The 14,524-nt window shown below is 53.7% G+C and overlaps 6 protein-coding genes across 6 annotated transcripts; 3 read left to right on the top strand and 3 right to left on the bottom strand.

The window, feature by feature from the left end:
• Nucleotides 1-2,795: 2,795 nt before the first annotated feature.
• ACRALDRAFT_2040822 (uncharacterized protein) lies at nt 2,796-4,223 on the top strand (the record flags this gene model as incomplete). Its single annotated transcript, XM_071021096.1, has 2 exons — nt 2,796-2,850; nt 2,935-4,223. 2 exons carry the CDS (start codon nt 2,796-2,798, stop codon nt 4,221-4,223), a joined length of 1,344 nt encoding a protein of 447 aa, XP_070877718.1.
• Nucleotides 4,224-4,895: 672 nt separating this feature from the next.
• On the bottom strand, nt 4,896-7,956 carry ACRALDRAFT_207833 (uncharacterized protein; the record flags this gene model as incomplete). Its single annotated transcript, XM_071022333.1, has 18 exons — nt 4,896-5,310; nt 5,352-5,400; nt 5,475-5,651; nt 5,724-5,800; nt 5,841-5,913; nt 5,962-6,047; nt 6,074-6,224; nt 6,265-6,335; nt 6,362-6,401; nt 6,463-6,564; nt 6,595-6,724; nt 6,773-6,806; nt 6,864-7,072; nt 7,101-7,136; nt 7,215-7,335; nt 7,433-7,494; nt 7,612-7,865; nt 7,890-7,956. 18 exons carry the CDS (start codon nt 7,954-7,956, stop codon nt 4,896-4,898), a joined length of 2,154 nt encoding a protein of 717 aa, XP_070877717.1.
• Nucleotides 7,957-7,978: 22 nt separating this feature from the next.
• ACRALDRAFT_207832 (uncharacterized protein) lies at nt 7,979-8,559 on the top strand (the record flags this gene model as incomplete). Its single annotated transcript, XM_071022332.1, has 6 exons — nt 7,979-8,001; nt 8,050-8,105; nt 8,141-8,210; nt 8,288-8,404; nt 8,446-8,509; nt 8,548-8,559. 6 exons carry the CDS (start codon nt 7,979-7,981, stop codon nt 8,557-8,559), a joined length of 342 nt encoding a protein of 113 aa, XP_070877716.1.
• Nucleotides 8,560-9,029: 470 nt separating this feature from the next.
• Nucleotides 9,030-9,883, bottom strand: ACRALDRAFT_2098195 (uncharacterized protein; the record flags this gene model as incomplete). The annotated part of the gene is made up of 2 exons (XM_071022870.1): nt 9,030-9,647; nt 9,779-9,883. The coding sequence occupies 2 exons, from the start codon at nt 9,881-9,883 to the stop codon at nt 9,030-9,032; spliced, it is 723 nt and encodes a 240-aa protein (XP_070877715.1).
• A 2,307-nt stretch (nt 9,884-12,190) lies between these two features.
• ACRALDRAFT_1061829 (uncharacterized protein) lies at nt 12,191-12,844 on the top strand. Its single transcript, XM_071016487.1, has one exon. The coding sequence runs from the start codon at nt 12,301-12,303 to the stop codon at nt 12,709-12,711; it is 411 nt and encodes a 136-aa protein (XP_070877714.1). The 5' UTR covers nt 12,191-12,300; the 3' UTR covers nt 12,712-12,844.
• A 758-nt stretch (nt 12,845-13,602) lies between these two features.
• On the bottom strand, nt 13,603-14,452 carry ACRALDRAFT_207829 (uncharacterized protein; the record flags this gene model as incomplete). The annotated part of the gene is made up of 6 exons (XM_071022331.1): nt 13,603-13,635; nt 13,682-13,755; nt 13,820-13,836; nt 13,872-13,991; nt 14,017-14,387; nt 14,423-14,452. The coding sequence occupies 6 exons, from the start codon at nt 14,450-14,452 to the stop codon at nt 13,603-13,605; spliced, it is 645 nt and encodes a 214-aa protein (XP_070877713.1).
• Nucleotides 14,453-14,524: the final 72 nt, after the last annotated feature.

Below are 14,524 nucleotides of genomic sequence, written 5' to 3'. Positions count from 1 at the left end.
TGGGGGTTTTAGACGAATGGGTTCGAGAACTCTGGACCCGGCAGAGAGCACCTGAAGACTCCTATGTATGTACGCCGAGTGAAAAGCTTCTCCGGGAGGATACTAGGACCCCTCGTGGCAGTTGGTTGTATCTTGAGCCATAATGATCGATTAGATAGCACATATCCTGTCGACGCAAGGGCATGTGAAGCAAAACAACGCTGGTTCCTAGATGGGTTCCTATGAGTCGTACGTATATCACGTCTCTAGGGGTATTGAATTTCTAGTGTCGAAGTGTTGTCCGTTCGTAGCCTCTGAGCGAACAATACGATGGGAAGGGGGAAGAATTTAGGAATATTAAAAGTCCTGGGCCATCATTAAGTAACAGCTTGCTCTTACTCCAAAGATGATCGTTGCATGAAATTATTCGTACAACGAAAAATACGAAGCACGGTGGAGAAGCCGACAGAGATTCTGGACGCTGTCAAAGAGATTGCCAAGGCTAAAATTAGTGTGGACCCAGGAATCAAGGAAGCCGGCACTGCGGTCTAAAAATAGCAGAGTACGTACAACGTATTTCTGCTAGAGAATGCGTATAGGGTGGGGACCGTTGAGTTGTCAACAACCACATGCGAAGTAGGAGGTTGGCTGATATGAATTTCGCTGTCTAACGGAAATCTGCGGGAAAGTAGATGTTTACCTGTCGTTGTACTTTTGCGCGAGACCTCCTGTTAACGAGAAATGTCAATGTAAAAGAGTTACATGTGTGACTGCCCCCTCGTCTGGCCATAACGGTGGGACGCTATGGGTCGTGTTACCCATGTGGATATTGTGGGCATTCATTCAGACTTGTACGTTGTACGCCATCTGTCCATTCCACCATGCGACTGGGGCCACGGGTAGCTTTACAGCGTTTTGGCGGCAGGAGGATCCAACCGCGCGGAAAACAAACGTGTATTACTTAGGTATTTACTGAGTACATACCAAGGCCGGCTGAGTAATCGGATACGAAGTGGCAGAGGAGGAAGACGTTCACTCGGTGCTTGGAACGGAGTCGTTGGCTGAGTAGCTCGCCCCATGCTATGCTATGCATAGCATAGACGCGAAGAAATTATATTTGAGCGCCCGAGGCAACTCCACGGAGACCATGAAAGATATGTCATCAAGCATTTACAGGTCAGATACTGGCATAGTCGTTCCGTAAAGTCGGGCAGCATACCGATTTCGACGCCGAAGTGAAAGGGATTACCACTTGGAACGGCGCCGTCTGTGGCACCGGGGCCGTTCAATTGATTGACGGACGGAATGGAATACACAAAACGGTCGCAAAACGCCGGGTCTGGACTCCAGGTAAAACGGTTCACAAGCCCTAAAAGATGGCAGGAAGTGGGATCAGGAAAGTTCTCACCGTAACCAATTATCCAAGTATTGAGGGTGTGTGTGTGTGTGTGCGGAGGATGACCGCCTCCACTTCCCACTCACTGTCAGCGAAATGAGATGGATCCGTTCCCTCTCTGTGAGCGTTGAAGGCGTAGTACCGCACCCCGTTGTTAAAAAAGCGAAACCATAAAAGTGACTAGTCAACCAATCAAAAGTCTGCCCTGGCCAGTTACGCCGGGCCGTTTTATTTGTTAACGCGCCGGCGCCATGGGTCAACACTTCTCAAGAGGGCAAACTCCTAGAGAGATGGCTACTGTAAGTACCTGATAAGTACCTCGGGTTGGTTTTGCGGTAATCAGGTAATCAGTCCCACTTTTCATCCTCGCTATGGGTTCGACAACCAATCATCGAGATGCCCTGCGTTCCATATTCTGCCAACGTGTACGGATATGATACCTCTGAGCCCCTGGCCAGGACTACGAATACAATGTCAAGGTCCGTCTTCTGCCATCCCGTGATAAAATTGGTGTAGATAGGTACATGTACTTCAGCCGGTACGTTATAAGGTACAGACTTCACTGGAACGACAAGGTGGATACCTCACTGACCATGCTGTCGAAGTACCACACGGGGACCGTTCCTGATATGGTGTAAAGGGGCAGTTACACCGTAGGTACTTTGTTTGGTTACCCAGCGTCCCAGCCTGGTATCGTGCGTGGCTCCTCTCCCCCTTCCCCTCCTCCTCCTCCTCTCCCAGTTCTATTCTCTGCCCGTTTCTTGTCCTTGGGAAGAAGACCCGCACCCTGTCCCCTCCCGCTCAGGGCAGCTTTGACCCCATTGTCTCTCGTTTCTTCACTGGCTGCTAGGCGACCTTTCTTACTTCTGCACATCAACCAGGGACGCCCATCGTTTCCCAGGGCCATCCATCCGACGAAACCCAGCTCAGCGATTTGATCTTCGATCCTCCGCCTTCCACTGTCACAGCAAAGGGGCTGACAATCAATCCATCGTCGTCCATCGATCGCCCTGAAATGTCCTTCTCCTTCGTTGCCGCATAGTTGGCCCTTCTCTTTCCCATTCTCGAGCTAGCCTCACTATTCACTCGTTCCTCAACCGCTTATCCCTCTCGCCCGTCCTTCTCTTGACTCTTCCGTCACGTTCCGGATATCGCTCGACTTCGTCACTCATTCCACCCGTCCATCCAGTCGCCGCATATTCATTCCACCAACGTATATCCTATTCGATTTCTTTTCGTATTGCTATCCCGTGGATGCAAACTTGCTATACCATCCATCCCCTCGACACGCGCGGGTTCTCTCTCCATCGCGCACCACTGAAGAGACTCTCGTGCGGGGACAATTTCTTCGGCCGCCGTCAATCATACTCTCGATTCTACTCTATTTCCTGGAGAGTCGCCTTGGCTCTTTTTCGTGGTCATGGTCAAATTCGATCCTAACCTCCACTTCCGATCAGTGGAGGAATTGGACGGCGGTATGTGTTTCGCAGGCCCTTGCTTGGACGCTCGTCCTGACGTCCGTCCCTGCCGTATCTGTGCTGACAGGTCCTGTGCTGTAGCGCTCCTCTTTTCTAGGCAGGAAGACTGTGTCGATTGCGAAAATGTCAGACCCTCATGCGAGCCCTGTCCCACTGGCCAGGTTTGCTCCTTCACCATCCCCTCATGTAACCAATGTGCCAGGGCGATATGCATCGACGACGACACTGCATCCGACGGCGGGTCAAAAAACAACAACGATGGCGGTCCAAACACGGGCGCCATAGCTGGTGGTGTGGTGGGCGGTGTCGTCGTCATTGCCATCCTCTCGTTCCTGGTATGGAAGTTCTGCGTCAAACCCAAGCGGCAACGACTCGATCAAGAACCCTATGGCAGCGTGTCGGACGAGGGAACAGGCGTGGAAAAGAACCACGATCCTCGCCGTGATCACCGCACTTCTATCCATACCGTCCATTCGATTGCGTCCACCGTCCTCACCCGCGCGTCGAACATCATCCAGATCGCCTACATCCCGGGCGTCACGAATCGTGCCACGCCAGCGTCGCGCAGCGTCCTCGTCCCTCCTGTTCCGCCCATTCCCATGCACGCTGCCAACTCGGCCGCCAGCAGTCCCAACTACGAGGACCAGCACTTCTTCGTGCCCGGCGACCTACGCAATTCGACCTACTCCGGCCTGTCCCAAGACAGCGATCGCCAATCCTACGCTCGCGGCTCGTATGCCCACCGCTCCAGCATCGCCCCCAGCATTGCGTCCACCATCTACGGCAAGAATGCCGTCGTGGTGGCCCCGGCACAGACGGGCATGAGGGCCAAGGCGGCCATGGTCAGCGTCAAGTCCATGGGTGGCTCCACCGCCAGCGGCGCAAGCACACCTCCCGTCCCGAGCATCGACTTTGAGAAGTATGAGGGGGCAGGGGCACGGGACAGCACATTCAGCGTGGGCTCTACTTTCCTGAACAGCGCTAGCACCGCCACGGCCACCCAAGCCCGTGCGCAGGTGATTCGACTTGGAAGCGGCACTCAGGTGAAGCAGGTCAGCGTCGGCACGAAGCACGAACATGTAGGGTCCATGCCCGGTAGCCCTGGGACGACCAGGACAGCAGCCACCTCGACCAGCGCCGGGGACTCCAACTCCACCACCGTCGTTGGCGAGAGTCCGGCGACCGACCAGGGCCCGTTCTCCGATCCGCCTTCGTCCTCGGGCGCCAATAAGAGCACCACGAGCCTCAGCGCTGTCATCGAGGAGGCCACGAGGCGGGCTGCTTCTGGGCCAGACAGGAGATCGAAGCGCCAGAGTACCCATGGCCGCGGTGTGAGTCCCTTTAGCGACGAGCACGCGACACGAGACTAGACGGGGTACCTTGCAATAACACACCGGCTGTCCCCTCGACCACAACCATTCACCTCAACCACAACGATCTACGCTGTATCTATGTCTCACATGACGATTGGCGCACGATGCTGGCCCCACTGCTTCTTTTTCTCTTTTATTCCTTCCCTCCGTACGCACGTATGGGGTTTTACTTTTGATTTTCATGTCAATATTCTCAGAACATGTTCGGAAGCATGTTCATGGATCTCTCACATCAAGCTTGGATGGACGGTATCTTTTGGAAGGCAGCTTTCTTTTGGATTGGATTTTGATATTGGGCGTCTGGATACGTACTATCTTCCCCGGACGAGGGCAGGAGACGGAATGCGGCGTGTTACTTGTGTGCCTTCTTACCACTGCCGTACGCATGGCTATGGCTTTCTTTGACCCGAAAAGATACGACAATTTCCATACCGTGTCTCCCTGTTCTTGATGACTATTTCCATTCTGACCGTGATCCCGTCTGCTGAAGCGTTCAACTACGTCCCCCTCGCACCGCGACCACGACCATGGATCGAGGCGGTTACCACAACACACACTGCAGGCCAGTCCCTGGGACACTGCATAAACGGATTCTTCCAAGTATTGGTCTGGCCCCTGGTACGTCCGAGTTGTTCGGATTAAGGCCTGCCCTCGGTTGGTCGGCGAGCCTTACACAGCAGAAGATGGGCACAGGTGAGGGGTGGGGAGACACGATGTAGTGGTATTTACAGGGACAAGACTGAAGGGTATGGCGGGAGAGGGGTCAAAAAGGGGGGAACCTCGTATGCATCTAGTCTGTCCTGTTAACACAGGCTGCATGACGTGTGCCGGTGTCCAGATCGGTATCTGGAATGGCTTGTGTCGCGTGCACGCCTCGTGTTGATGGGTTTCGTTTGTGTGACGGTATTTTGCCGGCCGGGTAGAACAAAGGGACGTCACGTTTGGATCATCGGCGTTGGTGGGATAGAGGACAGCAGGAGAGCCATTACAGAAGTTCGGTGTCGTGACGGCTTCAATGGCGAAGCCGGAGCGGGATGGGCCTCCTTCAGCAGTATGTAGCAGGCGTGAAGGCGGAACTACGAGTCTATCACGTCGCAGGGACATGTCCGATTCCCTTTCTCTCACGCTCTCTCTATGCTTCTATGCATTAGTGAACGAAATCCATGGCAAACGCCTGGCTTAGGACGTCAGTGGTTATATCCAAGCCAAGCATGGATACCAAGTCGTCCATTACCGGTCATTCCAGACAAGAAAGACTCGGAAGATCGACTCGTGGGGGAGAGACGGGATTTGGTGCATTCGTAAAATGTAGACCTATGTGTCTCGTCTCTCTCCTTCGAGTATCTTGGCCCTCGTCTTCCCCCAGCTTCATGGCTGCAAACCGACGGAAAGGTCTACAGAGAGAGCTCTTGTGCATCCAGTTCCCTGTGGGAACGGCATGTAGTATTCTTTGCCTGACTGGCTACCGCGAGCAAGTCGAAGATTGGAGATATGGACGGAACGCGTTGGTGGGGTTTTCGTTGGTGAAGAAAACAGCGGCGGTGCTTGAATAGGTTTCCTGATCAGAGGCCAGGCTGGATTGCATGGACCAAGTGCAGAATAAGATCCAATCACGGAATTCCAGCATCTCGGGCCCTGCTGTGAATCAAGCCGATGATGGAACGAGCTCCTTCCGTCCCTGATGGTGCTCATTCATGATCACACAGGGTGATTGCAGAGATGGTGTTCCTGGCACTCTTTGGGATCAGAAACGTATCGATGGCCGCCAGCCAGGGCCGAAGGAAGACGCCTAGAAGTGTTTGCCTCGACGTCGCTCCAATCCTGTGTATTCGACATGGTAGTATCACCTTACGGTTGGCTTTGAGTCGCGACGGTATTTTGAATTGAAAAGCTCCTTTCGCTCCTCGCGGTCGTAGACGGTCCAGATCATCGCAGAAACGGCACCAGACGCCTTTCGAGGAGGAGCGGGGCCCCTGGAAGGCACCCTGGCCTCCAGTCCTGGCTTTTATTACAACGTAGTTATGTAAGTACGCTGTACCCTCCAGCTGACCCATGATCTCGACGAGGATACAGTCGAGAGCCCCGGTCTCCCATGGACTCTCGGGTTTGCTGCAGGAGTGAAGACGAGAGACTACTTTGATAGGCGAAGTAGCAATCCCAGAGCACGGCAGTCGCCTGTCGGAGCTGCATGCAATATATACGATAAGTCTCCAGCATGAGAAGGGCAGAGCCACACGCGAGGGCTCGCAGGATTCTTCGATGATCATGATCGACAAGACTTGCCCTCGTCGTGGCAGACAGGGAGCATTTTGAAGAAACGGAAGCTTCCCCGGGACGGCTGGGCTTGAAATAAGCAACAAAAGGACACGTCGGAACATGAGAAGTGACAAGAAGGGGATGCAATGCATAAGAATACCGGCCAAGCCCATCTTCCCAGAGCAGAGCGGCAATGGAGCCGAACCCTCTCCCTGATCCTGGGCCGCCCGGCGGTATATCGCCTGCAAAAATTTGTCGGTGGCGTTTAATGCGCGCACGTGTTAGCGGACGCCCTTCCGGAGAACGCTGGCAAGTTGCGTGGCACTGTGTTGTCATTTTGGCCAGAAGCCCCAATGCGAAGCGACGAAAAACGACCACGACAGGCCCCCTTGTCTCGGCTCCCGCGTGGTGGAGTGGGAAGAAAGCAGAACGACACGATAGCTGGCCCTCTCTTTGCCGCCACGCATGGGGCCCCCCTTCCTCCCCGCTAGGTAGGTCTCTGAATAGGACACCCTAGGTCTCTTGAATGGGACGGCTCTCTGGTGGTTCTGGTTCTGTCCCTCGGAGAAGGAGATTATTGGGTTGCAGTGCTCAACGGAGCAATTCTTCGAGACTCACCCTGGGAGCCGAGTGGATGGAAAGGCGGCCCCCCGACTGGTCGATTCGGGAGGGAAAGTAAGCGCACGGTCTTCAACGCGGCCTGGCCTCCCGGTCCCGTAGCCTCTCACTGACCCTTGGCTCTTGGGAACGAATCCGGATAGGGTTCCAGGGGTCGTAAGTCTTTACGTTGTAGATGGACCAATTCCCAGTCCCAGTCCCCAGTCGGACGCCAGCGTAGTACCCCGCCAAGACCCTGTCTCATTTCGTGAAGATCTCGGTGAGAAGAAATCCCGAATGCCCGCCCCTGAACCCCTGAGCCGCCTTTTCGCCTCTAGGACCCCTTCCTCCACTGGCTGACGAGGACGAGGTCGAGAAGCATGGGGTGTATCTCGTTTTGCCATTGATAAAGCCCCTCAGGAGGACAATCATGCCCGTATCTTCATGGAGGAACGAGGGGAACCCGAAATCAGAGAGGAGAAGAAGAAGAAGAAAAAGCAAAAAAAAAAAAAAAAAAAAAGAAAACGGCCACTGTAGCGCAATCCTCGTCACTTTCATCGTCCTCCCCCTTTTTCACTCCAGACTTTTTTCCCCTCCCCGCCCCCACGCTGAACCCTGAACGACCGACTGCCCACAGCAACGAAAGTGCATTGCTGACGGGGGGAGGAGGGCCGGGTGGCGGGAAGGCTGGGTCTGCAGTCTGCACTGCAGCCAGCGGTTCGACAAACCCACCAGCACAGACAGGGGGAGATGAGAGGGACTGGATGCTTCTCCCAAAGTAATCGTCTCAAAGGCGAAAGGAACTGCGACTTGAAACTAGAAGAGATTGTTGGGTAGAATGGAAGAACCTTCTGCCAGGGAGGGAGGCTTGTGCCATGAACATTCTAGTGGTAATCATGATGCTGGAGATGAGACGTCGTAGGTCAAAATACAAAAAGTAGATCCCAGTTATCATATGGAATATCGACAGCAACAAGTTCCCACCAAACAAGGTCCATGGAGGGGCTCTCCCCCGCCAAGACTGCAGTAGATAAGCCAAAGTGGGTGAATGGTTGGGTGAGATATGAACGAGCACATAGCTAACCTACACATAACATCTACATCCCAGTATCATCGAGTTCTTGGTCGCAAGTGACCCAGTTCCGACTTGGGATCCGACAAATGTAAACTCGAACCGAGGCAGGGTGGCAAACGAACGGACAGGTCAGTCAGCCCAGCGTGACCGGTCTGACGAATCCACCGAGAGAAGAGGAGTCGGCCGACTTGGGAGAACGCCAGCCACCCTTGCTTGACCCCGAGAGGGCTCTGACATTCTCCCGACCTGCGTCATGGCGGAACGCAGCAGACACCGGAAACCAGACACCAGGCACCCTGGGGACTCCGAGAAGCTTCTTGTTTGTTTTACCGTCTCATGCGCCATTCGCCAAATGGTAAGCTATTTCCGTTGTTCATGGACACTTGGTGCCAGCAGCAAATGTGAAAATCGTGGTCATGGCCAAAGGCCCGTTTCGAAGGATTCCTCTTCCTCCTCTACCAAAATTCTCACATAGTCTCTCTCCCTCCCTGTCACGCTCCCATGGGCCCTCCACCCCACACACACATACACACGCACCCAAACATCCTCCTCCTCCTCTTCCCTCTCCTCCTTCCTACCCCTCCCATCATCTCTCGGGTCATCAAAAAGCAGGCTGGAGTAAATTGCCGGCCAGTTGCTCTATGGGACATCATGAAATCGTGACGTAAAAATCGCATTCGTTTGGGGGGAAATCGGAAATGGGAGACTGGGAAACCTGATGGCGGCTGGCTGCTTGGGCGACCGTCGTCCTCTTCAAAGGGGATGGGTGTTTTCTATTCGTCGAAAAAGGCCGAGGACAGGAAAAGGATAAAAAGAAAATCGAAGGAAGAAATAAAAAAAAAATAGGCGCCGCTTCATCTCTTTTGTTGGTTCGTTTAGAGAAGCACGCATTTGCTCCTCTTTGATTTTTCGCCGTCGCCGCGTCGATACCGCGATACTCTGCCCTTCTCGTCATCGTATCCCATACGATCATTATTGGCCGGTCGTGTGCCCGTGCGTCCGCCTGCTTGCGGGCGCGATGCTGCTTGCCGTTGTCGCCGAAGGATTCGGACCACGTCGTAAAAGGCCTTTTCGACGTTGATGCAGTTCTTGGCCGATGCCTCGACGAATTCGCAGCCCAATTCGCGGGCGAGTGCATGGCCTTCCTGCGTGGACACTTCGCGGTCCGTGACTCGGTCACTCTTGTTGCCGACCAGCATGATGGGTACCGGGGCTTGCGGGTGGGTCGCAGCGATGGGGGACCCGGGGTATGAAGGCGATGAGGCGACTGATTCTTTGACCCGCTGGATTTGGTGGTGGAAGCGCTTGATGCGTGTAAATGACGGCCGCGACGTGATGGCGTAAACGAGGACGAAGCCCTCGCCGTCCCGGATCCATTGGTCTCTCAACGCCGTATACTCCTCCTGGCCTGCCGTGTCGAGGACCTCTAACATGCATGCCTGCCCGTCGATGACGACCTGTTTTCGGTACGAATCCTCAATGGTTGGATCGTACTAACGCACCCCAAGCACGTCAGCGGTCAGAAGAAGAGCCAAAATAGACGAAACCCAGCATACTGGCACGATGCCATTTCCCCTCGAGTGGCAAATAAGGGGACGGATTGAGCAGGATGGAGAGAACTTACAGTCTCGACAAAGTGTTGCAGACATAATTGAATCGTCAAGGCTGTCTTTCCCACGCCACCATCACCTAGCACCACCAACTTGTAGAGAACCATTTTTCCCGCCATGACGGGCAGAATGTGGGACGCAGGAACCTGTTCCGAGACAAGATGGCCCGATTGCTATGGAGAGGCGGGGAGAGAAGAGAGAGAGAGAGAAAGAGATGTGTATAAAGATTAGACGGCAAGTCAAGATGGAGGAAGCAAGGTGAGAAAAGAAGGGTTGATTTGGCGGGAGGAGAGGATAGCGAGCGGGAGGGAGAGTCGACGACAGGACGAGGACGACAATGAGGATGGATTCGTCGAGGGTGAGAAGCTATCCAGAACGAGCGGGGTGGTTGCGAAAGAATGGATGCTAGCAGATCGATAAGGTGGATGGATGAAGACGCCCGAGTCAGACGAACGTCCTTTTTTTTTTTGAGAGAGAGGAGCGGCTGTGGATGGACGAGGGGTGGAGAGTCCTGAGAAGCTGGGCGAGGAGAAGGATAGGAGGGGAGAGGGAGAAGAGAATCTAAGGTTAAGGAGAGCGCTGAGACTCTGGGATCTGTACCTAGGTACTGACTGGGTGGGGTTGGGGTGCCCGTTGCTTTACCCTGAGCGTTCTCAGTACGTACGAATCTGTGCTGGATGGGAAGGGCCGCCGGGATAAGGCCAATTCAGTGGATGCGACAGGCGGGCCTTGGGCCTCGCTGCGTCGAATAGGGAAGAGACTTTCCCAATGTACATAATGTATGTACACCCTGTGAGCTCACCCTAACAGTTCAGCGCTGCCAAGTATGTACGAAGTACTTTGCATGTACGAAAAACTTAGTAATTAAAAGTATTACTAGATTAATAAGGACCTTGCAAAGCTTCAGCGACCACACACACGCAGCAACGCAATGTGGCTGGTCCGACAAGGTACTCTGTACGTACGCTGTAAGTACCCTTAGGTAGCTCAAGTAACGGATGAAGAAGATGAAAAGGATGAATCACCTACTTCGTACGCATACGAGATGAAGTAAGGAGATGTGCCCATCGACTGATTGGTGTTTTGACATCTGGGCTCGGAAGACCAGTGAACGCTGTTCAATTCGACATTGTTACTCGCTCGATTCAACAGAGGTGTTACCAGAGCCACAAGACGAGGTACTTCGTATACCTACAACGTATGTACCTGTCTTCCAATCAAGGCGGAGAACCGTACCGTGCTCGGGAACCGGTCAACAGGCTGAGGAACAATGCAAGCTAAGAGGCTGGCAACCACGACCCTTCATCCGGGATTTCGATGAAGCCTGGCCGATGAGGGCGGTCCCATGTGCCTGCCTTATTTTACCTCGTACTTGGCGGAGCGATGCACCCTTGTGCCGGGTCCCTGAACAAAGACATGCCCAGAGCTGTACCTGGGGGCCCAGAGCCATTCCAGTGCGACATGTTGAGGGCGCGAGGTGCAGAATGATGGAGGATAGATGGAGTTGTAGATGGCGACGGATGCCAGTGGACTACAGCGAGTCGGGAAGGCTAGTTGGCTGTGCAGGTGTCTTCGTACTTCGCACACGGATATTAAATCCTTAAAAGTCCGTGCGACTAACAAGGCACATCATCTTCATCCAAAAGAAAACCGACCATACTCCCGGAAGAGCAGAGTAACGGTCAAAGTGGCGCCCTCTCTCCCGGGGCGGTCGCTTGAGTCTTGCCCTGGGTAAAAAATTGAGCGGGGGGGCTGGGCCGCGAGGAGCACGACAGGGAAGGGAGCTGGTGACAAGCTCTAGCGTGGGCGGCTCTCGAATGCTTGGACCACTTGGCTCACCAAAGCTGGACGGTTGGATATCAGTGCAAGTTCTCCAGACGTACTTTTACATTCGCCATGGCCAGACCAGTCAACGCAGTGGCGCGTCGGGAGCGATATCGTATCAACAGCTACGTAAGGACAGGACTTTACCAGCAAGTGATTGTGTGCTTCGAAAACAGAGACCCAGCCTAGGTAATACTTACTGACCAGATGGATCAAACTAGAACAGCTAAGCAAGACTTGTTACTTAGTACTTGCCTTACAAAAAAGTTGGACGCCGGTGATAAATGACGCCAGCAATTTAGGTACTCGATACTATCCGTACTGGTACATACATACGTAAGTACTTGGATCTACCTTAGAGTAGGTACTTCGGCCAAGGTATTGAAGCTCCACGACGCGTTGTCTACACTTAGGACCGTTGCCCTACGGATAGGCTACGAAGTAATTAGTGCCCCACCAACCGGCCCAGCTATCTTTGCTACTTACCTACCTAGGTAGGTAGCTACTGTCTCCCTCGAACCGTCGCAAGCATCAGCTCAAACATTGGCATTCTCTTCCAAGACCAAAGACGATACCTCCTACTTACGGCCGAAATGGACAGTCTATCGCTATCCAATGCTCTCTCTCTCCTACTAAGATTGGCTCCTTGACCACGCCGCTCTATAGTATCGCCCTCCGTCTGCTGCCACTTACTTTGTAGTTCCGCGGTGGCATGTCCGTCCTCGGCAACCGCCATGGTTTCGCGCCCTGTGTGGTAGATGGTTTCGACAGAAGAGGCATCTGGGTGAATAGGGTGCTGACGGCCAACCTAACCTTCCCCAAGACATCTGATCATAACAATCGTCAATCAATTTACACGGGCCTAACTCCCCGGCCTCCAGGTTCCGTTCCCAACCGAGCAACACAGTCTCCGGATCCCCGACCCAATTCATCCCCCTCCTCGCGCTGTTCGTCCTCGTCGTCGCCCATCACAATTCGACTATCCTCTCCCCTCCCCCGCACCTTTCCTCATTCACGGGTTACGTATGTGCCAACGTCGTCCTACACTATCCCCGGGGTTCCACCAGCATTGTTTTGTCAGCTCAGCTCTCTTGAGCACTCGCCACTGATTTTGCTTACGTAGTTACTCTTGTCTAGAACCTCCTTCCCGCCACTTCGTATCAGCTGCCCAGTAATTATCGTGCTGAAGGCGTCCTTGATCCGTAACCATTAGTACACGTATATACGCCTCGACGGGACTGTTCCCGGGCCATCCTAACGAATACGGACGGCAGGGAGCTGGTTGAATGGTTTGGTTCCTCTCGACACTTTTCGTCGCTGGTTTGATACGTGACACCTTGCGCTAGACTAATCAGATCTCCGATCTCTGGTCCTTGGAATGTCTATTTCAGCCATGATATGCAAGTCTCAAAATTAGCTTGCTATGACCGCGCCAATGATCTGCCGCGTGTCTTCTTCAACCAACTGCGCCTGTTCACAACTGAGACGAATGGGGCCACCTAGGCCGACTTCTCAGGTGAGCAGGTTTTATGGTCTCGTTTTCTCTCCTGCTGTCGCTGTTTCAGACGAATAATCAATCCATCGATGGACGGACGATATCAGTGAATGACCCATGGCTTCGGGTGGCGGTCTAAGAACAAACAGGCCTACAAAGTACTCGTCGTACTTGGCATACCATATATCGATCTGTGCCGCCATTTCCTCAAGGTCTCACGCACAACCTGCGCCAGGCTTTCTGCGCATTCTCGGCCCCTCGCATCGCCTCTCCCCTTCTGCAGTGTCAAGTCGACCAACACACACAAGAATCAGAATCTCTTTTCGTTCGGGGATGCGGGGTGCATGGCTGTAAACTATTTTTTCTCAACCGAGTTCTCACCGCATATATCGTCTTATGGACTCTCTGCCTGGTTGCCCTGTGGGCGACTTCCTCGTCCCATTTCCGGTTCCCAGGGTCCCAGAGTGCTCACAATGTCCATCGACAACCATGCTAATCTTTGCTCTTCGCCAAGCTTTTTTATTTATCGCATTTGTGTGGGAATTTCCGAATCTGCGGTTGCGGTGTTGGGCCTATCTCTTACACCGCCGGACATCACCCTGGTGGCTGCCCAGCCGTAATCTCTGACCTCCTTTTCGTCCAGCCACCGACAATTGGGCAGTTTGAGTGCTCCTTGCATGTGATTGCTGTGGTTGATTTTTCTACGAAGTAATAGTAGCTTCGTCTTCGACAATACCCTTGCAGCAACGAGGCCTCCCAATTGTTCGCCGTGGTAATCACACTGACACGCAAATCTCTGATATGAGCGGCAAACCCGACCACCTGTTGTTAACTCCTTCCATTGGGAAGTACCAGTACTAGTCGAGAACTGCACTTGCAAGGCCGATTGCCATGAAATCAAAGTCTCACTATGTGACAGAACACCGCGGCAACTCGTCGACGCCCACACGCATCCCGCAACGGACATGATCTCGCTTTGTACCAACATCTTCTATGCAGTTGGCGGCACAGTTCCGCCGGTACTCAAGTGAGCCCAAGCCTCGCAGCCAACTCGACAAACCCACCCTCGGAGATCCAGACATTGACCCATTCCCTCGCCTGCCGGGGACGAATCCCTTTGTGAACGCCTTGTAGCTGTCGCGCCACTGTTGGGCGAACCGGGCCCAGTCGTCGCGAGTAAGGCGGCGTAGGACCTCAACGGCCTGGGTTTCCTCCCGCGCGGTGTTCTCTCCTGTGGGTTCTTTTGCTTTTGATGCGGCGAGCGAGCTGAGGTTGTCAATTACGGAAGACCGCCCAGTCCACGACTGTGCCGAATATGTCAAAGGTCAAGGCTTTTGACCTGCGGGAGCACGTTGGACAAAGATGACATTGCGTAGGGTTAATTAGATGGCGATAGACAGTTATGGTGTTGGGTGTTCTATTCCATTCCCCCCCCCCCCCC

The sequence above is a fragment of the Sodiomyces alcalophilus genome, assembly GCF_042370955.1.
Source record: "Sodiomyces alcalophilus JCM 7366 unplaced genomic scaffold ACRALscaffold_2, whole genome shotgun sequence".
Classification (NCBI taxonomy): Eukaryota; Fungi; Ascomycota; class Sordariomycetes; order Glomerellales; family Plectosphaerellaceae; genus Sodiomyces; species Sodiomyces alcalophilus.
Note: the sequence above shows the minus strand (reverse complement) of the source record. Positions and strands in the feature narration are given on the sequence as shown.

Coding starts and splice junctions, on each gene's coding strand:
- ACRALDRAFT_1061829 (XM_071016487.1), top strand. CDS start 12,301: ATGTCCGTCCTCGGCAACCGCCATGGTTTCGCGCCCTGTGTGGTAGAT.